We start from the raw sequence: 26,990 nt of genomic DNA, 5'->3' as shown, positions 1-26,990 counted from the left end.
CGATAAATTAAAACACGACCGAAGGGAGTGTTTTAAATCGACACGAGTTCCGAATTACCTATTCGCACATGTATCGTACAACGTTTTACAGTACATATGGCCCTTTAAATGTTCGATACAGTAACATAATATGCAAATTTTCGCACTAGTGCGGTAAAGTAGCACCATATGTACTGTAAAATATGTTACATGCTTGTTGTGAAGTGCTATAGACTTGCGTAATGAATGATCCTATTAGCCCCGTTTTTCCTTTTCCGTTACGGAACGCTTAAGACAAACCCTGCCCATTCAAAAACAAGTAAACCACCTCCCTCCGTTCCTCCCGTTCTCTCAAACTCTCGATTCCTTCTCACCGTACTGGTTTTATGTCTAACTCTTTCGCCGTTGAGGCAATCCGTCTCTGGAATTCCCTCCCTCTCTTTATTCGACAAGCCCCAAGCAAACCCGTTTTCAAACGACTACTTCACAAGCATCTTCTGTCAGAACTTAAATAAGGTTCACCATCATGTATATGTACATAATTATATGTATTAGTCTATCTTTTATACATTATAAGTAGTAGTATTTAACTATTTATATATTTTTAATATTATTTGACTTCACGTTTAATTTTTTCCTTATTATTTGTTATTATTTTTTCCTGCACCAACATACACAAATGTCTCTGTTTGACCCTATGGTTGACTGGTAGAGAATGCCTTTTGGCATTAAGTTCGCCATTTGTACATTTTTCTTTATGTGTGCAATAAAGTTTAAATAAATAAATAAAGCCTAAGCTTTGGCGGTTGTAAGGCGTCACGGTAGACCTCGTCGGAGATGGCGGGACGAACTTGATGCCTTCGACAGAGACTGGTGGAAGACTTCCGAGGATAGGAACACGTGGAAGAATAAGAGGGAGGCCTTTGCCCAGCAGTGGGACAGTATGGACTCATAATAATAATAAGTACTCACCTGCGCCAGTTCTCGAAAATGGTCGTGCCACGCTCTATTGGGATCGATCTATTATCACTGACAGGACTATTGTAGCCAATAAGCCTGACATCGTGATAATAGATCGATCGCAACGCCGGGCCGTGCTCGTCGATATCACCATCCCCCATGATGAGAATCTCGTGAAAGCCGAGAAGGACAAGTCCAGTAAGTACCTAGACTTGGCTCACGAGATAACCGCCATGTGGGATGTTGATTCGACGATCATTGTCCCGATAGTCGTTTCAGCGAATGGTCTCATAGCGAAGAGTCTCGACCAACACCTTGAGAGACTCTCGCTAGGTGGTTGGATCAAGGGTCAGATGCAGAAGGCGGTGATCTTGGACACGGCGCGGATAGTCCGCCGGTTCCTCTCTCTGCGGCCCTAACCACCGGCAGCTTGGGCCCTGCCCCGCTGCTGGCGGCACCCTAGGTTAGGTTTTTTATAATGTGTTTATATCCTATTTTGTATTATTTTGTATGATTTGTTGTATTTTACTTTTATATTCATATTATAAAATGCCTAATCTAAGACACAAGATAAATAAAGAGATAATAATAATAATAAGCTTTGGCGGATACTTAAAAATAAAAGGTCAACCTTCGGCGGATATTTTTTGCCCGAAAAAGGGGCGAATCCAGGCGCGGATACAAGATTTGGCTTAGGGGGGGGCCATTTTGAGAAAATCATATATTTTTGCACAGAAAATAAGGTAAAAAAAATTTACTCAATTTAGTAATGTGAGAGCCAGGGTTTTAGGGGGGGGGCCATTGCCCCTATGGCCCCCCCTTGTATCCGCGCCTGGGCGAATCATGGCCGAGTCCGGCATTTTAGACAGGTTTGCTCGCGGCTCGTTAAGCCCCCACTAATGAACGGGGTTCCCAGCAATACTGTGGCCGAGGCAATATCACGATCGACGTAGGAAAAAAGTAAAAAAAAGCGGCCAAGTGCGAGTCGGACTCGCCTATGAAGGGTTCCGTACCATTTATGCCGTATTAAAAAAAACTACTTACTAGATCTCGTTCAAACTAATTTTCGGTGGAAGTTTGCATGGTAATGTATATCATATATTTTTTTTAGATTTTTCATTCTGTTATTTTAGAAGTTACAGGGGGGGACACATTTTTTTACTTGGGAAGTGTCTCTAGCGCAAACTATTCAGTTTAGAAAAAATAGATTTAAAAAACCTCAATATCATTTTTAAAGACCTATACATAGATACCCCACACGTATGGGTTTGATGAAAAAAGATTTTTTGAGTTTCAGTTCTAAGTATGGGGAACCCCCAAAATTTATTGTTTTATTTTTATTTTTGTGTAAAAATCTTAATGCGGTTCATAGTAGTAGTAATACATCTACTTACCAAGTTTGAACAGTATAGCTCTTATAGTTTCGAAAAAAAGTGGCTGTGACATAATCGGACAGACAGACGGACATGACGAATCTATAAGGGTTCCGTTTTTTGCCATTTGGCTACGCGATATGGCTGTCATTCACTTTCCACATTCCACAGATAAAACACAGATACGCGACTTTGGAATTATTCGAAAACAGTGTTGCTAACCCGCGATTTTTAAAATTTGCCGCCTTTTGCTACTGACAAAATTTGCTTGACCGAGTATACATATACATCGAGACACTTCCTATCTCTCTCTATCTTTATACCTCACAGATTTAAAAATTAGAATGACACTTAGGTATAGTCGAAGAAATATTATTTGCACCGATGAATATCATCGCTAATGGTTCTTTTACAATAAGGACCGTGCATAAACTATAGGGGGCGGCACAGGAGACGACAGATTTTTGGCGCAAGGTGTAAATGTTTCCAATGTAGCCCACAAGATGGCAGAACTTACTATGCAAAAGAAAACGTCCGAGAATGATAGAAAAAATGCTGTCAATTTTGGCGTGAAGTATCCATCTACATGTTAAATGCAATATAAAATTCCGTATACGGTATACGGGAAAAATTAACGCCGTGTGAAGATTTACACGCAAGGCCTTAAAAGCAAAGTTTTGTTTAAGTAGATACTTGTTCCTAATAAAAAATCGTTAAATGAAAAATATCTAAATGTTTTAATACTTTTCAGATATACCTATTTTATCCATTTCGTAGGGATTCCTATCCCTATTTTATGAGGTTTTTTACTGTAAATTACTTTATCATCACAAAATCTCGGTCATTAATATGCTTATTTTTGTAATGTAGATGAGATATTCTGCATAATATCCTAGGATGACAACAAGGGACCTACCGCGATCACCCATGTTCGCAAATTGCGAATATCTTTCTCTTTTACTCCAATTAAGGCGTAATTAGAGTGACAGAGAAAGATGCCCGCAATTTTCGAACTTCGGTGTTCGGGGTAGGCCCCTCAAATCGACCTCGTTGCTTGAGCAAGTGGGTTTTCTTAATAAGATTTCTCGCGGTCCGACGATTTTGCTCGTAATATTTACTTTCAGTTATGCGGCTTCGCCTGAACTCTGGATCTTTCAAAGTATTCGAATAGATTTGTATTGAAATTGGTTTTAAAGTTTATATATAAGCTAAAGATAGTTTATTATTCAAGTAGGCATATTACAATGAGCTCATGAACGTCAAATAAAGCTACACTTGACGACCGGTTTGGCCTAGTGGGTAGTGACCCTGCCTACGAAGCTGATGGTCCCGGGTTCAAATCAAATCCTGGTAAGGGCATTTATTCGTGTGATGAGCATGGATATTTGTTCCTGGGTCATGGGTGTTTTCTATGTATTTAAGTATTTATTCATATTTATATATTATATATATCGTTGTCTAAGTACCCTCAACACAAGCCTTATTGAGCTTACTGTGGGACTTAGTCAATTTGTGTAATAATGTCCTATAATATTTATTTATTTATTTACACCGGCTCTAACCCTACCCGAGAAGAGAAAAGAGGGAAGTAGACGTGATCGTCCATAAAACAGAGAAAACATGTCTCTTCAGCTGTACTTATAGATTAGGTATATAGTAAGACAATGAAAAGAGTTTTGAGACAGCTAATAAAACAAATTGGATATCAGGTAAGTTTCTCGAATGCCAATCAAAACTAAGGGAAAGGTATACAAGACTGCAATAAGACCTGCTTTACTGTACGGCGCTGAATGTTGGGCGGTCAAACAAAGTCATGAACAGAAAATTCATGTAAATGAAATGAAAATTTTGAGATGGTCGGGGGGTGTTACTAGACTAGATAAAATTAGAAACGAACATGTAAGAGGTAGTTTCAAGGTAGCCCCAATACCTGAAAAAATAACAGAAAGTCGGCTAAGATGGTACGGACACGTTATGCGAAGAGACGATGACAATGTGGTTCGTAAGGCGCTGGAATTGCCTGAAATAAAACGCGGTAGAGGGGGCCCCCCCCCCCCCCCCCCCCGGCACCTGGTGGACAAACATGACCCGAACTATAAAGCATGCCAGGCTAGATATAAAGACAATCCAGGACAGAAGTGCCTGGCGTAAATTAATTAGGAGACCCGACCCCACCTAAAGTGGGAAAAGGAAAAGAAGAAGAAGAAGGATACCAGGTAAGTTTCAAAACCAAACAACATGAACACCCAAACCAAAGCAAACCGCAGCCAAATAACGCTAGACCCTACTCATAGTGTTGTGTTCCTGCCGATGAGTAAGGTTGCCAGAGCTCAACCAGGGTGCGGAATGTTAGGGTCGGCAACGCGCTTAACTCCTCCGGGCTACAGTAACCGCTTATCACCAGGCGGGCCGTATGCTTGTTTGCTACCTACGTAGTATAAAAAAAACTTTATGAATTGCAAGTCAGACCCCACATCCTCCAGCACCTGGATGCAAGCTTGGACCTTTCGACTCGGTCCAAAGGCGTGCTATAGGAATCATCGACGATCCCAACTCACATTCGGCATTGAACTTGTAAGAGGGAAGTATATTACCACGGGGGGGGGGGGGGGGGGGGGGGGGGGTTTTAGGGTCGGCAACGTGCATGTAACTCCTTTGGAGTTGCAGGCGTACATAGGATACGGGCACTATAAAAAAAAATCTGCCTTTCAAGTCACAATTAATTGACAAATCATTTACTCGTTTCAAAATCAACTAATACTTAATTTGTCATAATTGACTCGAAACGCTACGATGAAACATACTATGGTATTTTTCAAACACGAAGGGTATGGTGGCAGGTGTCATCTCCATACAATTTGTAACCTTAAAACATATGAATGTGTCGTTTCCAAGCAAAAAGTCCTATTTTGTCGCTTGCCATAAGGACGCTTTGACAGGTAATTCGTATACAGATACAAGCAAATCTCGTCCTTATTGTAAGCGACAACGTGGGACCTTTGACTGGACTTCGACACAAATATCCCAAAATTGTATTGAGATGACACCGTAGCCTTCCTGTTTAAAAAATACCTTAAACAATTAATATCTAAGGATTTTTTAAAATACTACGTCGGTGGCAAATAAGCATGTGGCCCGCCTGATGGTAAGCAGTCTCCATATGGACGCCTGCATCTCCAGAGAAGTTACATGCGCGTTGCCGACCCTAACACTCCGCACCCTCGTTAAGCTCTATCATAGTCTAGGATAACATAGACTGCTAAAATTACCTGCAAAAGATATGCGTTGGCCGAGAATCGAACTCGGATCAACTGCTTGGAAGGCAACTATGCTGACCATTACACCACCAACGCATCTGTCAAACTATCTATAAATTCTGTAATATTCAAAGTTAACTATAAAGTGTCAAAAGAAACTTTATATTTGTACAGCTGGTAACATAACAAGTCATAGAGAGCGATGACAACGCTACGCTACGAATCGTTAATGATGGCATTTTGGCTACGCGGGCTGGGCAAAAGGATATTTTTCCTCGTTGTTTCTGAACGCAACCATGTATATGACCGAATGATTTTATTCCTGTATCCATTCGTCGACTCACTCACTCTCTTCTTTCTCAACAACTCCACGGTTAACATCGCTGTAGGGGCCGTTAGCCCTTACACTTGCTTGATGCGACTGGTAGCGCTGGTGGCGGAGGTAGAATAATACACTGAAGGTTGGATGGTTACTGAACGATTTATTGAGGAAAACCAGGGTTTATATAGTTGCTGTCTACGTGCATGGCATTTAAGTGACATTTAACAATATTAAATATAATTATAATTTCTTAGATGATTCATACCCTTGACATTTCTATTGTGCGTTAATTAATCTATTTTCTATAATCTGTAATTAATATCCGTTTTTTAGTGAAAACACAGTTTTCATCGATAAAAAGTGACTTTTAATTATCCACCAACACTCGTCAAAGAGCTCTGGCGTATATGGTGATACTCATACGAGTAGTTTGCGATCTAACCTACTTAAGACATCTGGGTTTCCGATCGAGTAATTTTAAATACACTTTAAACAAGTGTCGGGTGTAGGGTTAGAACCGGTGTATCTTTATTTGACGTTCATAAGCGCATTGTACAGTCAAGTGTAAAAAATATGGGTGTACACATCTTACTCAAAAATATGTCCCATAGCATCTTATTCCAGTGAAGAGTATTAGTACTATATTTATGAGACGATTCTTTCGATACATATTTTTGCATTTGACTATAATAAGCCTACTTGAATAATAAAATATCTTTATCTTTAGCGTTCAAAATACACATTAATTAATTAAAATACCAGGTAATTAATATATTTCGGAACGAAAATTATATGCGTTGGCCGAGAATCGAACTCGGATCAACTGCTTGGAAGGCAACTATGCTGACCATTACACCACCAACGCATCTGCTCACATCTACGAATTTTAATAAAACTTCAATGTAAAAACTTTTTTAATGTTTATTCAAGTGTATATAAAATACTTATTATTACTAGAAAATTTAAGTACATACGAGTATACATAAAATACATTGATTCATAACGTGCGTTGGTGGTGTAATGGTCAGCATAGTTGCCTTCCAAGCAGTTGATCCGAGTTCGATTCTCGGCCAACGCATATTTTGCAAGTAAGTGAATCTTATTTTCGTTGTTCTGCTTTTTGACTCTAAAAAACGAGGAGTTAGCGAAAAATAGATTTTTTTTACTTTTATAATTTTAAAATGTAATTATAACGAATACCCGTGATAAAGATGGCAGAAAAACCTGAAACTATTTTCTTCTTATTTATTTAAATATTGGCATTTAACACACTGACTGAACATACTCTGTAATTTACTTTTACAGTACCTACATGTGGTGCTACTTTACCGCACTAGTGCGATAATTATCGATGTCAAAAATTTAAATTAGTTACTTCCAAATTGGGAGAATGAAGCTAAAATTTTGTGATATAACCACTAACAAAACGGGTTAGAAAAAAATACATTAAAAATTCAATTCATAAGTTACTTGAAACATGTAAGCTAGTATCAATTAGATACTTACGAAGTAATTAAAGTTACCACAGAGAACCGACATGTCGAAACATGTCTAACTGTGCTTAATAACTGAAAACCACGCCATTCAAGCCTCCATACTCTATGAAAGGGGTTGATTGACCGCGCCTGGCAGGCCAATTCGACCATACACTGACATTAGGATGATATTTGAATCATCTCATTTAATTATCGTGCGTCTCGCCCGAGCCAATAAATATACCTATGGAATACGAGCGAAATGCACGTTATTCATTTCAATTCAATTGTTTTTTATGTTATAGCATAGGTAAACGAGCAAACAAGCCGCCTGATGGGAAACGGTCATCGTCGCCCATGGACATTAAGCAACATCATATGAGCCACTTAAGCGGTGCCGACCCTTGAGAACCATAAATACCCTCTTCTTGAAGAATCCCATGTCGTAGCGCAAAGGAAATACCTCAGGAGGTAACTCGTTCCACATTCTGCACGTTCTAGGAGGCAACTCGTTCCACGTTCCGCACGTTCTAGGAAGAAACGAGCGAGATGCCTGCTTATTCTTGGTGTGCCATGTGTCTAAGAAGTGAGGATGAGCTTTGCTCCTTTGGCGGGAGGTGCGGTGATAAAACGGGGTGACGTAATAATGTAAATTTTATGAATAAATAATTGAATTCATCGCGTACGTCACTATACAATTAAAGATTATATAATTATATACTACAATAAAAAAAAAAATTGCCGCAACTGCTGAATGACATCAGTTAGATGTTTCTGATATCAGTGTACGTTCGAATTGGCCTGTGTATGATTAATGTCTATCCTGCCGATAACAGGCTATTAATTATAACCAGCAAGTCACAGGCGCTAATTAACTCGCTGCTCTCTCTCTCTCGCTTTAATAAATGGAAAGAGATGGTGTTGTGGTTAGTTTACTCCGAAACGTGTTGTTTATGTGTTGCGGGATTATTGAGTAGAAAGATTACACTGTTTTAATGGATGGAAGCAAAAGGCCTTATTTATGAGAATTTTCATAACTATATCATAACTGATTTTTACTTAAGGGATGTTCATTGAATTCATACGTTTTTCTACTTAAGAATTTACCTCGGATTAAAAGTAATGTGCCCTTAATAGAAACATAATGAAGGCTTTAGAACATGCAGAAGGTTTTTTAGTACATACATATAAGGATCAATGAAATACTTGTCCGTGTTTCAAATAATTTTAAGATCTAAGTTTTTCTAACCGAAATGATTATGAAGTGTACACTACCTACTTCTATAATATTACTCTTTGTAAGATTAGATAAATAAATAATAATAAATATTATAGGGCATTATTACACAAATTGACTAAGTCCCCAGTAAGCTCAATAAGTCTTGTGTTGAGGGTACTTAGACAACGATATATATGATATATAAATATTAATAAATACTTAAATACATAGAAAACACCCATGACTCAGGAACAAATATCCAATGCTCATCACACGAATAAATGCCCTTACCAGGATTTGAACCCGGGAGCTTCAGATTCGTAGACAGGGTCACTACTAGGCCAAACCGGTCGTCAAAAAGATGATTAGTATTTCTCTTGTACTACTTGTAGAGAATCCTCTTACTATTTTCCATGCCCCGAGCAAAATATACAATGTTTCTCTTCCTACAGTCCCTACGTGATCCCTACATGACTTAGTCATGTATATATTAGGTAGGTTTTCGTACGTAATGCCAAACATGTGTTAGATATTATCGCTTTAATCGCCACATTTGGCCCATTCTACACAATCCTTGATGCGGACTGAATCATTAATGCGGCTAAGCCATACGTATAATATAATACATATAATACGCCGTTACTAACTGGTAGACGGCAATGTTATAGTTCGGGACGCGTTTAATCTGTGGCTTAAATGATTTAACGCTTGGCTCTGGGCTTAATTAAATAGTGGTGCCAAGAATTATATGGACGGTACACATGTTATGCGACATGTAATCTCTGGTTCTTCAGTATGTAGTACTTTTAATACTAAGTTTTTTTCATACTTTGTTTTTTTCATACTTAAATCACTTTCTAATTTAGATTGGACTCCATATTTCTTAGGTACCGTCAAGTGGGGTAACTGAGGAGAAAGGGACAACTTAAGACAATTAAAAAAAAAATGCATTAGTAGAGAATCGAACTCAATTAATTGGTTAGAAGGCAACTATGCTTTCGAATCACTACACCAACAACACATGTGTATGATAGTACAAAAACATTCAAAATTAATCTCTTTTTTCTAAGAAATATCAATGTCTTTGATTTATGTATAGAATAATATCTCATAATTAATTACAAGTAGGTAAATGTTGGGAAAAATATATGCGTTGGCCGAGAATCGAACTCGGATCAACTGCTTGGAAGGCAACTATGCTGACCATTACACCACCAACGCATCTGGTATCAATTATAAAATCGTCCATTATAAAACATACTTACATACAATATTTGTTCAGCTGACATAGTAACGTCACACCTACATATAAATTGTGTTGTACATAGTGTACAACATTGATTTAAACTTTCACAAGTTTTACTTATTATTATTTAACAAAACGGCACTTAATCGCATACAATTAGTTTTTAAATTTACCTCCGTCGTTTCGAGGACATAGTGAAGTTGCATTGTGTAGAATAAAATGTTTTATGCCATATTATGAAAGTAGGACTAATTAAATAATAATAATAATAAATATTATAGGACATTATTACACAAATTGACTAAGTCCCACAGTAAGCTCAATAAGGCTTGTGTTGAGGGTACCTAGACAACGATATATATAATATATAAATATTTATAAATACTTAAATACATAGAAAACACCCATGACTCAGGAACAAATATCCATGCCCATCACACGAATAAATGCCCTTACCAGGATTTGAACCCGGGACCATCAGCTTCGTAGGCAGGGTCACTACCCACTAGGCCAAACCGGTCGTCAAAATTAAAATTAATAATTAAATCTGTCTATGACGCAGCTACCATTGGTGTGACTTTATTATAAGTAATAAAAACAAACTCATCTTTTAACAGAGCAATCAGAAATATAATCAACTCTGGAGTTTAAAATATCTTCTTAAATGAAAATGTCCAAACCCTGACACGGGTCTGCACAGTCTTTGTTGTATTCTCAGCTGAGCAAATAATTTGCGAAATGAAAGAATTCTTTTAGCAATGATAAAATTGGAAGGCTTAGACAGATGCGTTGGTGGTGTAATGGTCAGCATAGTTGCCTTCCAAGCAGTTGATCCGAGTTCGATTCTCGGCCAACGCATATTTTGCAAGCCACGTTAGATAAATACATTTGACGTTGATTATTTCTTATTTAAAAGTAGGAGTTACTTAAGAAAATGATTATATATAAGTATTACATATCTATACCGGGTGTTTCCTGTAACACGAGCAAATAATTAAACCATGCTACTCCTAAAACGATATAACTTTTGACTAACAATTTTTAAAAATTATGAAATCTTGAGATTTTAACTTTTATAGTACATTACGATACAAGTGCGAAAAATAGGAAATTCGAAACGAGTGGCGATAAATTAAAACACGACCGAAGGGAGTGTTTTAAATCGACACGAGTTGCGAATTACCTATTCGCACATGTATCGTACAACGTTTTACAGTACATATGGCCCTTTAAATGTTCGACACAGTAACATAATATGCTACTTCTCGCACTAGTGCTATAAAGTAGCCCCATATATACTGTAAATATTATTTTCAATGTACTCTGACATCAGTGTGTTTGACGTTGCTTGTCACGCTTTAAATATAACAATATTCACAATACATTGCGTCCTAAAATTAACTTCTTCGCGACTGTACATAAATCGTGTCTTTTGACGAAAATTGTTGTCAACCTTCACTGAACGTCAATAATGACCACTTTTAACGTCCCTTTTAGAGGACCCTTGGGGCATGGGACATAACTTAATGTAAAGCCACCACGGCACAGATCGGCCTAATGTCTGTAATTACTAACAACCTCGTAACCTACACGGCTTTATCTACACACATTTTATAAGCTCTCTATAAGTGTCCAGGAACCGCAAGTTACGAACGCCATTGCGGGATTTGAACACTGTTTACAATTGACATTTCATTTGGAATAAAACTTTATCTAGACTGATAGGTACTAGACATTAGGTCAAAACAAATTCCTTGGTTTTTAAGAGATGTTAAAATTTTGAATAGAATTAATAAATTCTTATTAAATAATCACAGTTAAGAAATGGATACGTTTCCGCATTAGAGCATTTCACTTTCTAAGTACGATTTTTTTTTACAATAAGTAACTAAAATTTTGATTTTAAAAACTCCTCATTCACGATATTTCTACCTAAATTGTTAATTGAAACCCTCAAGAATACTACCGAGGTTCATACTTTGCCGTGTTTTTTTAAATGTAGGTACATGTAATTTACTTTCATCGTATTCGAAAGGAAAAGTAGTGTGTTTAACTCGGGTTAATGAGGTACCATTTCATCCCTTGGTTAACAATCTAGTAATCTTTACGCTGGCCGTAATTTGCGACTATGGAGCGCACATAGAGGGGGTTAAAATATGTATATAGATAAAATAGAAAAATCATTCTGAAGGTAAACCTTTTTACAAGCTTTTATTTACTTTCACCTGACCGTTGTCTGTTTGTAATCAAATCTTGCAAGTTAAATTTGACCCACTTCCCGGTTTCCGATTGAGCTGAAAATATTGCATACATATGTAAATCGGGTGACAATGCAATATTATGGTACCATCGAGATGATCTGATGATGGAGACAGGAGGTGGCCATAGGAACTCTGTGATAAAACAACGTAACCTAATTGTGTTTTGGGGTTTTTAGAATTGTCTTGATGAGTATTAGTTACTTGTGGAAAGAAAAGTACAGTCAGCGATAAAAGCTTTGTACCAAAAATTAAATTTTTGACAAAAACTTATTTACCTTCAATATAGAAAAATGGTCTTGTTTGACCTGAATCGTCCCCAACCTCAACATCATAATTGTCATGAATATATTAATGTTCACTTTCTACGACGTTATATAACGTCCCTTTTAAGTGGCCCTCGGGTCATAACTCAATGCAAAGCTTTACGGCCCAGATCGGCCTAATGTCGGTAATTACGTTCCTCGTAATCAATAACTGGGCCAAGTTGACAACAACAATGCTATAGAAATATTTATATTAGTGGTGGGTCGTTGACGGTTTTCGCTTCAACGAAACGAAACGTTAACTTATAAAACGTCAACTAGTTGAAAAACTAGTTGATTTCGTCAACTAGGTTTCTGCTTCTGAAGATAAAAAGGCATTCGCGTCAACGGAATCTAGTCAGTTGAATTGTCGATCAACGAAGTATCTTTCAATCAACGTCGACTAATTCCATCTCGTTTTCGAGCCCTTGCTGTTGCGTCTTTGCTTCTCGCTCGCACTGGCGTTAAAGGAATCGGGTTGAAAGGTTGAAAGGAATGTTGATCTCAACTATACTACCATGCCATTAGCTTAGCGTTCCATTCCGATTACGTTTGTACGTTAAAGTCGTCAACTAGTTAAGTCTATTACACAAAACGTTTCCATCGTTGACGAACGAAGAACGTTTTATCAACTAGTTCGTTGAATCAACGACCACCACTAATTCATATGTAGGCAGGGTTTGGCAAAATACTGCCTTCACCGTATTTCAATTTAAATTACAAAATACATGTAAAATTTTATTTGAAATATAAAATAAAAATTACTTTAGCGACATACAAAAATACTTTGTTCAAAATAATTAATTACAAATACTAAATACATTTTACGAAATTTATTAAACTTATTTGCCCATATTTTTTACACACTTTTATGAAAATAATGTGTAAGAATGTCCAATATTTATTATTTTAATAATTATGAAACACCTCCTTCTTTAAAGATTCTTAGAGGCTGCTTTTGTCCGGAAAAGTGCTTGCATCGATTATGTGTATGCTGCGTAAGTTAAGAATTCTCATATTATTGACTCGTACTAACCTGAGGCAGATGTCTGGTGCGCCTTACTGGAGTGGCTTCTATCCCCGGAGGCTTCCCGTTCATTACCGGCTCCTCCTCTTTCACCGGTCTCGAAATAGGTATGTTATGCTTCTCAAAATACCCGTTCTGAATCATCTGGTCTAAGGATACCTCCAGTTCTCTCACAGGAACTACCTTCCGACCACAAACCGGATCGTCTATAACCATCTTTCTATTGCATCCTGATACTTCGGAGAATTTAACGTTTTTCTTAACTTCATCCGGGCGTTTTTTAGGTTTTTCTGGAAGATCTGTAGTCCAATAACGTGCATTTTTCTCAGTTAATCTTAAAGGCTTGCAAACCGCTACGTTTTTCGCGTTCATTTCGATCTTAGGTTTTTCTATTTTCCATTTTAGGTCTAGGTTCGTGTCTAGGTTCTATTTTCGGCTCGTTGCTCATTTCGATGCTTTCTAAGCGTCGCTCAGGTCTTTTTCTATAAGGTTCATAAGTTTCTCGAGGTCGTCGTCTCTCCTGTTCGATTCTGTAGTCGTAATAATCTTTCTTTCTATGTTGTTGCCGATCTTCATAGTACCCGTAGCGTGGAAGCGAATTGTACTTATCGTAGGTCGTAGGTAGATTTAGATATTCGGGTCTGATGGGTCGGAATAGGGAGAGCCGGCCTTGCGCTTCGTCGAAATCTGAATATATATCTTCATATACGTATCCGTTTTTCCGGCGGGGCTGTGTTCTGTAGTGTTCATAGCGGTGCTCCTGTCGTCTTTCATATCGGTAATCCGCGTTGCGTTCGTAGAGCAATTTTTCTCGGGAACCAGCCATCTTGTATTATTGGGTCCCCGCCTGAAAGGGAAAACGTATTAATGAGGGTTTCGAAGGTTTGCTTAAGTTGGGTTGTAAAGTAGGGTAAGCTTTGGGTGCGTTAAATTTTTATGTGTTTTTCAACATAAGTTTAAGTAGAAATCGGAGCAATAGGCATGACTGTTATTATTTATTCAGCTGTCAGGACTTAAAGAGTCTTAAAACCAACTGAATAAATAACAAGTACTAGTCGAAGTTTTTCGATAGCAAAATATATATATTAATTTTGCCATGTATAACAGATGCGTTGGTGGTGTAATGGTCAGCATAGTTGCCTTCCAAGCAGTTGATCCGAGTTCGATTCTCGGCCAACGCATATCTTTTTTAATTTCGAAGGTACATTTATTTTAATTAACAGGTATTTAATGATAATATTCAACTAAATAATAGAATTGTGATATAACTTATACATATAAGTTCAAATTGAGTAGAATTGCTATGTATGAAGTTTCTACGTAGTGAAACAGATGCGTTGGTGGTGTAATGGTCAGCATAGTTGCCTTCCAAGCAGTTGATCCGAGTTCGATTCTCGGCCAACGCATGTTTTTTTTTTAAGTTTTTTCTAATTACCTACCAGTCATTTAACAGAATCCTACGCAAAATTTTATGATTAACATAGATTACTTCATATTTAAGAAGCAGTTATTTGGAAATAAACGTGTCTGTCACGTTCTAACAAGTATGTAAGTGTGAAAGTGACGCATGACGCGAGAGGCGATAAAAACGCGAACATGATACTGCCGCTGATTAGTATATCTTATGTTTACAATAAAATCCATAACTGGATGCATAGACAAGATGCCAATAGTTCACGCTCCGTAGCGTAGCATAGTTATCACTATCACTCTTCCATATTAATACGACAGAGACAGTTGCGTTTCGTTCGCTACGGAGCGTTAACGATTGGCATCTTGTCCACTCACTCTGCGGTGGCAGCATGGTTCCATTTTATCGCTTGTCACTATGCCCGTCAGTTTCTCGCTTACATACTTGTTAGAACGTGACAGGCATTGTGACAAATGATAAAGAGCCGACCATATACAAAATTTAACAGTGCACGTAAAATTGACAACATAAAAAATAAACTATATAAAACAGCTCTTCTCTCTAAAAGTATATTTGGAATGGAACCCCGAATTTATAATAATTTACCCGAAAGCATACGGAAACTACAGGACATCCATATATTCAAAAAATAAGTTTAAATTCCTAGTAAATAAAGCATATTACTCCATAAAAGAATATCTAGATGATTATGACATGAATAGTAATTAGAACCATGACTAATGATATATTTTAATTTTATTGAATTTTGAACTGTATTTTAATTGTATTTGAATTTTGAACTGTATTTTAATTGTATTTTAATTTAATTGTAATGTAATATTCATTTTAATTGTTTTATTTTATAAGTTACAACATTGTATTTGTATGCCGACCGGCGAAACATAGTGTTCAAATGTAATATACCTAAGACCTATTTATACCTATGTTTTACAAATAAAGCATTCTGATTCTGATTCTGACCATCTTAGCCCTAGTGGTCATCTAACAATATAAAACTATAGCACCCAAGATATCCCGACAAATCGGGCAACAAATCCAGCAAAACAGTCGACCAATCGGGCAGCCGCCGGAGCTGGCATTCAGCTCTATGTATATTCATGGAGAATTAGATTAAAATGCAAAGCAGTGCTAGATGGGTATGTAGACATAGCTTGTTACTGTATTAGTTAGCCGCATATCCTAAAATCTAATAGACTCCTTACCGTGAACTCCGTGAAGTCAGGACAAGGAAAGAGCACAGCCGATTCTCCTTATATTCTGGATGTTGACATTATGGAAAATATTTTTACATAATTTGATGTATATTAACCATGAAATGATTAATATACATCAACAAATATGCTCTCCATACCATCAGGCACACCACCATTTACCATTTAAGTTAGCCATTGCGACTGTGTATTTTTTTTTATATTTACTTAATAGCGTTGTAATTATTCCTATCATATTCTCTTAATGAGCCTGTTCATATGACTTCTAATTTAGCCCAAAAAAACCTATGTTTAAAATTTATTTATGTAAGTGTATGTATGTTTCTAGTTACACTGACCCCTTAACTCCCAATCAATTGAGTAATAAACGATTGATTCATTAATTATTCATACTAATTCTCATAGTTCTCATACTAGACGCGTTTTATACAAAAAGAGTCTTTGTATGCGTCTATGCGTGCATAGGTTAAATGTCCCAAACGCTTATTTAATGATTAAAATATTGAATTAATAATTAAATCAGTATATATATTCCAAAAAATAAACACGACTTTGCTGCTGAATGCTTTATTACTGGGATTACGAATTTCGGTGCGACGCAGACGAAGATTTTTTTTATCTTTAAAGGGATGTATATTTTTATTCATTTTAGGTAGGTACTCCAAACTTTCAGAAAATACGTGTTATTTCTTTCAATAATTATTATAAAAAAATATATCAAAAAAACATGGGTCTCCTTACAAGGAATCACTATGAAGGGTAACTTCTGGCCGCTATCTTGAATATCTCACTTCCGGTCAAGATCTTGATCGAGCAACCGGCAAGTTCGGATTAACCTAATTTGACCCCAATTAGGTTAAAAAAACCCAGTTGCTAAAAAGTTATATGATTTGCCAGTCGCATCAAGAAGGAGAGCGATTTAATTTTTTTTAGTCTAGACTATATTAATTATAAAAGCAAAATAATGTAAATGATCGTATATGATTTATAATTGTTACATATTTGCCGTGACTTTACTTTTCAAACGCGTTTTGCGATAAAAGGACGCCCCAAAATCACTTACCTTATTCTTTCTAAAGGTAAATAATTTTTTGGCAAAAATTTCATTTTTGGTACAAGCTTTTATCGCTGACTGTACTTTTCTTTCCACAAGTAACTAATACTCATCGAGACAATTCTAAAAACCCCAAACACAATTAGTTTACGTTGTTTTATCACAGAGCTCCTATGGCCACCTCCCGTAACCATCATCAGATCATCTCGATGGTACCATAATATTGCATTGTCACCCGACTTACATATGTATGCAAATTTTCAGCTTCATCGGAAACCGGGAAGTGGGTCAAAATTAACTTGCAAGATTTGATTACAAACAGACTACGGTCAGGTGAAAGTAAATAAAAGTTTGTAAAAAGGACTATAATATGGATCTCATTCCATGTAAGACACGACACAACGACACGAATAGAAATACAAAATGTACGACACGACACGACACGTGCCAAGTCGCAGCAGCTGCTCCCGCCGCTATTGATTAGCTGAGCACGGATACACAAGATACTTTGCAACAGACACGGCGGTTTCAAATTAGGAAGCTTCTTTACACCACGGACATGGAAAGGAGAGGCTAAGTATTTTATAGTAAAATTTAACTCCTATGGTATGCACGGTAATGAAATGAAATAAAATGAAACAAATGAAAATAAATAATAATTAGACATGTTTTCGTGAGTTTTTAGGGTTCCGTACCCAAAGGGTCAAACCGGACCCTATTACTGAGACTTCGCTGTCCGTCCGTCCAGCGGCGTAGCGTGTGCTCTTGCCGCCCGGGGCCCATCAGAAATTTGCCGCCCCGTTTATAATCAACATTAGTCAATAGATAAGAATAAGTTCCGTAAAAATTGTAAAATACAAAAAATAAGTTCAAAAACTAAAACTCGACTACAAAACTATATTTAAGGAAACTGTAGGTCTATAAGTCTATTGTAACAATTTATCAATATAAGAGACTGTTTGTTTCTAAATAAAGAAAAAAAAATCGGGCTCTAAAAATTATGAAAAAAAAATCTCATCTGAAATAATCACACAGAAAATGCTTTATATTTATCATCTTTTAGATCAGTGGTGGGCAATCTTTCTTCATAGGGGGATTATTTTACGAAATTTAAGAGGAGGGCCAGAATTGCATTAAAACTGAATTTTGATTTGCGATTATCCTGGGCCAATGCCATGTACTAAATATCATAGACTGTCGGAGGGCGGAATAAAATCCTTTCGCGGGCCGGAGCTTGCCCGCGGGCCGTACTTGGCCCACCACTGTTTTAGATAAAGAAATACAACAAAACATATTTTACCTACTAAATTTTGTATACAATGTGGGAACAAGTAACCAGACAGATTTAACCTCGCATTCCTGAGGTCATAAGGAGCAAAAAATGTTGGATGACTTTTGGTTAAATTTGGAAAAAAAAGGTGTGGGTATATGTTTTGTGCATACGACATGTCATTTATTTTTATTTGCGAGTTTCCTTTAAAACTTTAATGTCTGTCAGTATCTACCTATGTCTAAACCAAGTCACATAGTACCAGCGTCGCAGCCATAAAGGCGTTTTTTACTGAGTTATTTTATTACCTAATACAAAAACATATCCCATCAAAAACATTTTCATATAAAATGTTGCCAAGACGAAACCATAAGCCTCGCACTGTCAAAAAGTTATCAGATCTCTTGTAGAGCCAAGCTTGTAACTCTACAAGCCCGAACTTTATGTAAGTTACTTATGACAATCTTCCATGATTCATCCCCACAATTGCCATTATCTGTATAACAAGACTGAATTTAGAAAACTTGGTATGATACTTTAGTCCCTAAATGCGGTCAAGAATACACCTTTAAAATTTGTCAGGTTACTCATTCCCACGGTGTATATTCAATATTCACAAACATATTTAAAGGGCAGCCGTGGTATGCTACGGTCATAAGCTTTAAGGTAAAAGTAAATGATTCGTTCAGATAAGATTTTTTTCTTGTTTCATATGTTTTAGAGCGCGATTTTCAGTAGTCTGGTTTTAGTTTTTGAACTTATTTTTTGTTTAATTCATTTTGGGGTTATCATTTCGTGATTAATTATTTACATTTATTTTACATTATTTTTGTGCGAGGGCGCCTTAACACATTCACTGCTGGGAACCCACCTGGTGGGCGCTCGTGAACTTTGTTCAGATGCCGGACGCTGGGCGGGTTGTTTTGTATGCAGCTATAGACCACCGGTTTCTGGGGTAGTCCGCCGTTTTTTGTCTGGCAGTGAATGTGTTAAGCAGCAGCGCACGCAAAGCACCCAGTACCTACGTCAGGCTACGCCCGATGCTTTCGCTTTTTGCGATGCTTTTTGTTTTGTAAATAATTAATCATGATCGTGACAAATACTATTAAGTACTTATTAAGTTCATTGGCATGAGGGCGCTGAGAGCGCCCGGTATCCGAACTCGCGCGGCGCGCCACGTAAGTAAGTACGTACGTACGTCGGGCTATGTACGACTTTTTTAGAATGAAGGCGCCGATGGCACCCGGAATTAAATGGCGCGCAGAGGGCGCTGTGTTCAATTTGATGTGACGTCATATAACATATAGCTAGCGGACGGACGGAGCGGGTAACCTCGGCGGTGGCTCCGAACGCCGGACTCCGACAACGTTGGACTGCCCCTGGGCTACAATCGCGAAAATCGAAGTTCGTCAATTGCGGACATTTTTCTCTGTCACTCTAATTACGTCTTAGTAGAGTAAAAGAGAAAGAACCCCGCAATTTGCGAATTTGGTTTTTTGCGGTAGGCCCCCTCGCCTAGCGCCGTTCGTTCCCGCGGTGCATTGGCGCGTTTCGTGGCGCTATTTGAAAATGTTTAATTCTTAATTTTATATTTTTTTTAATGCCGTGTTTGCCGCCCCCTCTCATGTGCCGCCCGGGGCCATGGCCCCCCTAGCCCCCCCCTCGCTACGCCACTGCGTCCGTCCGTCCGTCCGTATCTCATGAACCGTGATAGCTAGGCAGTTGAAATTTTCACAGATGATGTATATGTTGCCGCTATAACAACAAATACTAAAAACAGAATAAAATAAATATTTAAGGGGGGCTCCAATACAACAAACATATTTTTTCCCGTTTTTTTTTCTATCGTATGCCCTTGCAAATATAATCTATTTTCCAAGTGAATTGTTTTCATGTAATTTTCTCGTAATTAGACCGTGTCATAATTCAATATAAAATCTAAAATGTTGCATCACCTTTTTTTTTGAAAGTTTTAAAACACAATGTATTTTGCATATTTTAAGAAACTATGTTAGTCTACAAACATCAATTTTATTTTTAATCGTTTTTTAAAAAGGAGGTAACCACGGTAAGTTTTAACGTATTTATTAGGTTTAAAGTGGCATTAATAAATATCTGTGTTTGTGCAAAATCTTTAATGAAATCAGTAATTACATTTCAAGCGCCATTTGTTCCAAATCCGCCAAATTAGTAGAATCGGAACGAACAAAGATTATAAAAGTAAAAAACTTGGTCAAAGCGACGCTAAGCCTGCCTGATGGTCAGGCCTATTCGAACTTACTCTGATATCAGACTGACGTCGGACTGATGTCTGTCAAATATCGTGCATTTTGCTTGTACTTGTCCGTACATGTATTGGCGCGAGCGAGACGCAGGATAACTAAATAATATGATTAAAATATCATTCTGATGTGCGTGTATGTTTGAATTGGCCTGTAAGTCCTTGCCCGACGGAGGAAACAAATCGCATTAGTCGCATATCTGTGCCGGCCCTTATTTTAAATGGAAATTCTAGGACAAGGATGGACTAGATTTACAGATTCAGAATTTTAGGTCATTAGTGTATTTTCGCTTTGCTGAGTGTTGAAGCTGCTAAGACTCGGGACCGATTTAAAATACCGGTAAAAACCAGTTTATTTCGGTTTTCCTCCGAACGTATATAAAAACACGAACGTTTTCAGAACTTTATTGTAACCTAAAAAACCGGTTTATTCGACGAGTCAAATCCATTTAATACCAAAATTTCAATTGATTGTCGTAACAAAAGAAAAAACGTACTTAGAAAGTACAATTCTCTAGAGCAGAAACGTATCATTTTCTGCACACTTTTTGGAACAACAACGACCCACTTCACAATAATTCATAGCCACTAAGCCAGATTAAAAATGATGATTTTATGCAAAGAATTTTCTAGCAAACGAGCCATCTTGAAACGAAGCCATCCCTAGATAAACATAACACTTCAAAAGGCACTGAAAAAAATCACCGCAACAATTCCATTGTACAAGAAAATAGAATAAAATATCCGAGAGCGTTCCAGTCAATTTGTACTCGGGGGAGCGCGTAACTCAATATTTGTCCCTCTCCCACATACGCTTTTAGGGTGGTATACTCGTAGCCGTCTCGCTCGGGTAATCTAATAGATGTTGAAATGACGCCTGTCTTTTATGCGGCCCTGGTACATCAAATTTGTTTTAAGGAGAGAGACGATCAATTTGGCTGTACTGTGGAGGGTGTCGTGCAGTTTTGAGTGAAATTTCAGAGACTTATCCGGTACGGATTTGGGATGATGACAGCCGTATGAATGTATTGTGAAGTGCTTTTATATAAAAAGTAACGGCTCGAGTTTTGAAACGTGGGTTTTGGAACTTTTGAATGAAGGCTACTTTGTCAATTTTGTCATAATAGAATACAATTTAACTTTGAAAGACGAAATTTATTTTAGATGGTTGATTCCCGCACGTCTCTTCTCATCGGTCTACCGTTTACCGAGAGACAAGTGGTACTTTTTTCTAACAATAACACAATGTGTACAACAATATGGTGTACGACACAGTGTGCAGAGAACGTAATGATGGTGTCGTGAAGCTCACCATACTTATTAATCTATGATATGAGCTGATGCCTTTACCGATATTGGAAAGCAATATGTAAATATAATAGATACCTTCAGGCAGTCTGCACCGTGCAGTCCACATGGCTTATCACAGCACAACATGGAGATAAATCACATGTGGTCGCGATCCTTAGCAATGAAGGAACGAGAAAGAAGAAGAAATACGTAAGCGACAAAAAATCCATAATAAAAATTCAATTTGTTCACAAAATTCCACGATTGGTTCTGTACGTCGCCATCAGATATATTGGAGCCTTTAATGTCAAGGCTGAAGAGTCCATGTTATGTTATGTTATGTTGTGTTATGTTATGTCATATATCTGATAGCAACTGTACGTACACCATCTGTTATTGTTATATAAAAGAAAGGTTATTTTGATAGGAAATATTAGTGATCATTTTTCTATTAAAGCGTTCTAAACATTTTCCTGTCTGGATTTTGACCCTAGATGAATATCTTTTTTATGAAATAAATTTTACCAGTCTGTGCGTTTTGCTTTTTTGTTTTTATAAGAACTAGTTTATTTTAAAGTGTTAAAACAGCCAAATAAATGCGCCGTAAACAGACGCCTAGCATACAAAATCGGCAACAATAAACGCATAAATCAAAACTGTTAGACAGATAATTTCTTTCTCATTCCGTTCCCCTAATTTCGTTACGAAACTTAACCATTGTTTTGGAGGAGGAAAATGTCGAGGACAAAATCTCGATTCTGAGATTTTTACGCAGGATTTTTTCGCCTTATGGTGTTGTCCTTATCCGCACTAATTTTAAGAGCCACCCCCGTCAGCGTGGCAGAGATATTTACCTAAAATTCTCAAATCTGAGACGAAATTGCGCTATAAATGTATAGGTATCCCTACAAACACCACGAAATTAAATCAAACAGAAAACCGAGTCCAATTTTATAAACAGCTGAGTAAATACGATCACCGCTGAAATAACAGATCACCCTAAATTGCGGAGCCTACGTTTTGTACAGCCGCCATCATCCAACTAGGCAACATTTAAAATTATTATTATTAGCCTATTTGTGTGTCCCACTGTTCTCGCTTTCCAATCCTCCCTGTGCTGAGGTGGTCTAGTAATCAGGACTTTAACGCCATTTGACTTTGATCCTTATTTTTTCACTGATATGTGTTATATTTGTTAAATATCAAAAGGTGGCGCCATCTACTAGAGCATAGGCCAAAGGTATGGCGGCATCGCTCGAAAAGACTACGCACTACCTTTGGCCTATGCTTTGGTCAGTTGGCAGAGCGGGAGCTCAGTGGGCAGAGCGATGGGCTGTGCTCCTGCTCCTGAATTTTTGCCCTTTTCAAATGAAAAGAAAATAAATAAAAGCTTAAGCTTTGTGATATCGTTTGCAGATGTTTCTGCTTAACCCGTTAGCGCCCACGCCCACTTTTCGGAACCCACCATTTTTCTAATGCTGTTAGGCAGAGTTACAGTAGAAAAACTAATCAAACAACGTAACCCAGGTAAACCCAAGTGGGTGCAATGGGCGGTAATGGTTAATACAAAATGAATTGAGACATTTGTGCCTGGTTATTGTTTGTAACTCGTAGATATGTAGGAATGTAGAAACTAACAATTTGGATATTAGTTTAAGATGAGGGTTTAATAGGTAGTATAGTAATGGTGCTAATGTTTTAGTAGGTATACTTAGAAATTTTTTGGTCGTTTTAAGTTAGTCTGTAAATGTAATGTTATACTAGTGACTCTGTGAGCTGTAGACCGCCCCAACCCACATGGCTTCGCCATATTATGAAGCCTGATTTGAAAGCACATTAATATCTGTTGACAACCTCAGCTACATTAGACGACATTAAATGTAAAACTCCAACTACGCAATGAAAGACGTAAGCCCTCCTATGTGTAACACAGCCGGTCAACTCTTCTGCTGTGAATGTGAAAGGGTGTTTAAGAGCAAGTTTGGCCTGGCCAGCCACATAAGAGCTCGTAAGAGGAAAAACCCTTGATTACTGAGGAAGTGAGGACGCCCTCATCGAAATCGATGTGGTCCTATCATTTGTACTTATTCTAATTTGTATTAAGCTCTTATGCTGAGTCTTCTTAATGTTTAAGTTAAAATAATAATGCATGCTGTGATTGCCTTTAAGATGGGGATCAGTTATAAAAGTGCTCTTTTAGTACCTAGTTAAATTATAGTATGTGAATTGTATCTTCTGTTGGTGATCCTAATAAACAAATCTTGATATATTGTTTTATTTTTATTTCAATTTGATGGCTCCTCTACACGATGGGCCATCATACTGGCCCTCTAAGATGGGCCAGCGTGTAGATATGGTAGTGGAGTCGGATGGGTAATGGCGCGGTGGCATGGCGATGAGATAGCCACGGTGTCAGTTTTTCGTCCACACATCAAAGGTAGTGGGCCAGCGATGGTGCGGACGCGTCTACAGGTGACCCATCCCATAGTTCGTGCTCTCAACCATCGCATGGCCATCTTGCTGGTCCAGCGCTGGCCCATTGTGAAGAGGAGCCATAATCATCCCATGGCCATTTCGCTGGTCCAGCGGTGGGCCATCGTGTAGAGGAGCCATTATATTTTGAAACATGTTAATGTATAGACTAATCTAGTATTTTAAATAATTACTAACAAACTATAAGGGCAGATAAAACCATTCGAATACAGTTAGATGGTTTTATGGTATGTAGGTATAATATTACATTCGCATGTGGGAGAAAACCTTCCATTTTTACTTCATCACAAATTCTATTGTCACGTCTCATCACGGCGTTTACGAGCCGCACATAGTTTTACGACCGACAAGTTTACTGCCACATGCCAATGTCACGCGACAGGGACTTATGAGACAGGGGAAATGCAAATAATCTTTCCTTTAACTTGTTTGAAAATATAGTCCTTAGTGCAGTAGGTTCAGAAACTGGATTTAAAAAAGCTACGACTTGTGCCGGTGACGTAGAGTTAGAGAGTGGAGGTTTTGAAAAATCGTACCGCTTTTTTGGATCACAATATGGCTGCAATAAATTTAATTAGTTAAGAAAATTCAATTAGTAATATTGAGGTCTTTTTCTAGGGACGTCCGCGATTCGAATCTTAAGTTTTTGACTTTCGCTCTATAGAAAAAATCACGAATAGGTCTAAACTGCACTTTAATAAATTATAATAATTTTTAAAACCATACGATTATCAACGCACCAGTTCGATATAACATTCAAGTCGTCCTGCAGCAGTAAACAGTCTGTGGTACTGTTTATTGTTTTGTATATTTTCAGGTCATCTGCATAAAATAGAGAGGGGCAAGACAATCGTTCTGCCAAATCATTTATAAAAACAATAAACAGCAACGGCCCCAAGTGTGATCCTTGTGGTACTCCTGAGGTTAAAGGTACAGAAGCAAACAAAGATCCGTTGACAGCTACAAGTTGGCTCCTGTTATTCAAGTAGGAACATATCCATTATAGTGTATATTCCGTATAGTGCGAGCTTGTAACAAAGGATATCATGGTCCACTTTATCGAAGGCTTTAGAAAAATCCGTATATATAGTATCGACCTGACCTCTATCCGCAGTTAATATCTTATAGTTGGAATCCTAAGGTACCTACAAAGTATTGTGCGTGTTCAGATATTATGAACACCTTGGCTACTCCGATATATCTGATGGCGACTGTACACGTACAAATTAAGTTTTGACTCTTAAGTGTATTAGCTACTTGCCACTTGTTTGGCAAATAAAGTCATAGTTGGCGTTTCACAATCTTCAAATAAGCTTAAATCCCGACCAGAAATATATGATCGTTGTCAAGAGGGCGCTGTTATTCTCATATATAGGGTGACAGTACAGTTTAGTATGAAAAAATTCGTTCAAATGAATTTCCACAATATGGCGCGTGATCATAATTATATAGTACTGGGCAGGCGGGCAGGCAGAGAAAGTGCTTAGTTTTGCAGGAAGTTTTATCTGGCAGTTAATTTATTTGTTAATTAGCTATCCAATACTTTACTTTGACATTGTTAAACAGGCCCTTATAGAAAAGGAAAGTTCCAAATTCAAAATTCAAATTCAAAAACTTGGCCTGGGTCGTATGAGGTAGAGCAGAAAAAATGTTTCCTAAAAAAATTACTAAAATTCTGTGAAGATTTTTAACGTGCATGGGCAAGAGATTAATGCTGTCCTTTTGAGCTAGTCTAGACATAACGATGTAACAAAAATAGGCTAACGCATAACCCAATTTTCGTAGTGGGGCTAATAAAACGGTAGGCGTCGCAATGCGGTACGCCGATAAATTTGCTGCTCCAGATGGAGCGATACTTTATGTTCTCATGTTAATGGCCAATAACTTGTTATAAATTATTTAAGAGGAAAGAATAACTTTGCTATCCTAGCGAAAGAACGGTACTTTTTCTAAGAAACTCAATTTCGGGAGGAAACGTTTTCCGCTAACTAAATCTTAATAAATCACTTTGATTTTGATGTCAATCGCTTCAGTATAATATATTACAGTCTAGGTTTATAGGATTCGCTTTAAAAAAAACTTTTTTGTTTTGTATTGCAAATTTTGAAAAAGAGGAAAGCCTATAAACCTAGTTTTTCATTGTGTCAATAACATATTAAGAATCATGGAGAATTAAAAATATTTACATGTTGTAATTCTATTTTTCATGTATAACACAATTGAATGATCAATACCCTTCTATTTGTGTACGGATATATAACTTAAAATAATACTGACCTACTTAGTCCCAGATTGTATTCTGTACCTGATGTGTATGCATTTATATACTTTCTGTCCTAAATTTCGCAGTGCATTAGTATATACTGTAATGCTGTGTAATTTTGTTGTTAAAATAAAAAATAAAAAAAATAAAAAATGTGGAAACAACGTTTTCTTTTTCTATGGACGATCAAGTTGTATACTTCTCTCGTAACAAATATCGTAATATAATATGACCCAATTATGGACCAAAATTATCTCAAAATTATTCGTTTGGGT

The 26,990-nt window shown here is 37.3% G+C and overlaps 1 protein-coding gene and 7 non-coding genes across 8 annotated transcripts in view; 4 read left to right on the top strand and 4 right to left on the bottom strand.

The window, feature by feature from the left end:
• LOC133516569 (facilitated trehalose transporter Tret1-like) overlaps positions 1-26,990 on the bottom strand; it is a 77,637-nt gene that overhangs the window by 27,565 nt on the left and 23,082 nt on the right. The window contains exon 2 of the mRNA XM_061849567.1: positions 13,431-14,268. Within this exon, the coding sequence (XP_061705551.1) occupies positions 13,431-13,793 (363 nt within the window). The 5' untranslated portion in view covers positions 13,794-14,268. The remainder of the gene's footprint in view (positions 1-13,430; positions 14,269-26,990) is intronic.
• Trnag-ucc (transfer RNA glycine (anticodon UCC)) lies at positions 5,594-5,665 on the bottom strand. The gene has a single exon. It is a non-coding gene; the product is annotated as a tRNA-Gly (tRNA).
• Positions 6,685-6,756, bottom strand: Trnag-ucc (transfer RNA glycine (anticodon UCC)). Its single transcript has one exon. It is a non-coding gene; the product is annotated as a tRNA-Gly (tRNA).
• On the top strand, positions 6,898-6,969 carry Trnag-ucc (transfer RNA glycine (anticodon UCC)). Its single transcript has one exon. It is a non-coding gene; the product is annotated as a tRNA-Gly (tRNA).
• On the bottom strand, positions 9,735-9,806 carry Trnag-ucc (transfer RNA glycine (anticodon UCC)). The gene has a single exon. It is a non-coding gene; the product is annotated as a tRNA-Gly (tRNA).
• On the top strand, positions 10,618-10,689 carry Trnag-ucc (transfer RNA glycine (anticodon UCC)). The gene has a single exon. It is a non-coding gene; the product is annotated as a tRNA-Gly (tRNA).
• Trnag-ucc (transfer RNA glycine (anticodon UCC)) lies at positions 14,531-14,602 on the top strand. The gene has a single exon. It is a non-coding gene; the product is annotated as a tRNA-Gly (tRNA).
• Trnag-ucc (transfer RNA glycine (anticodon UCC)) lies at positions 14,756-14,827 on the top strand. Its single transcript has one exon. It is a non-coding gene; the product is annotated as a tRNA-Gly (tRNA).

Source organism: Cydia pomonella, chromosome 3 (genome assembly GCF_033807575.1).
Source record: "Cydia pomonella isolate Wapato2018A chromosome 3, ilCydPomo1, whole genome shotgun sequence".
Classification (NCBI taxonomy): Eukaryota; Metazoa; Arthropoda; class Insecta; order Lepidoptera; family Tortricidae; genus Cydia; species Cydia pomonella.
This window is presented reverse-complemented; position numbering and strand designations above follow the sequence as displayed.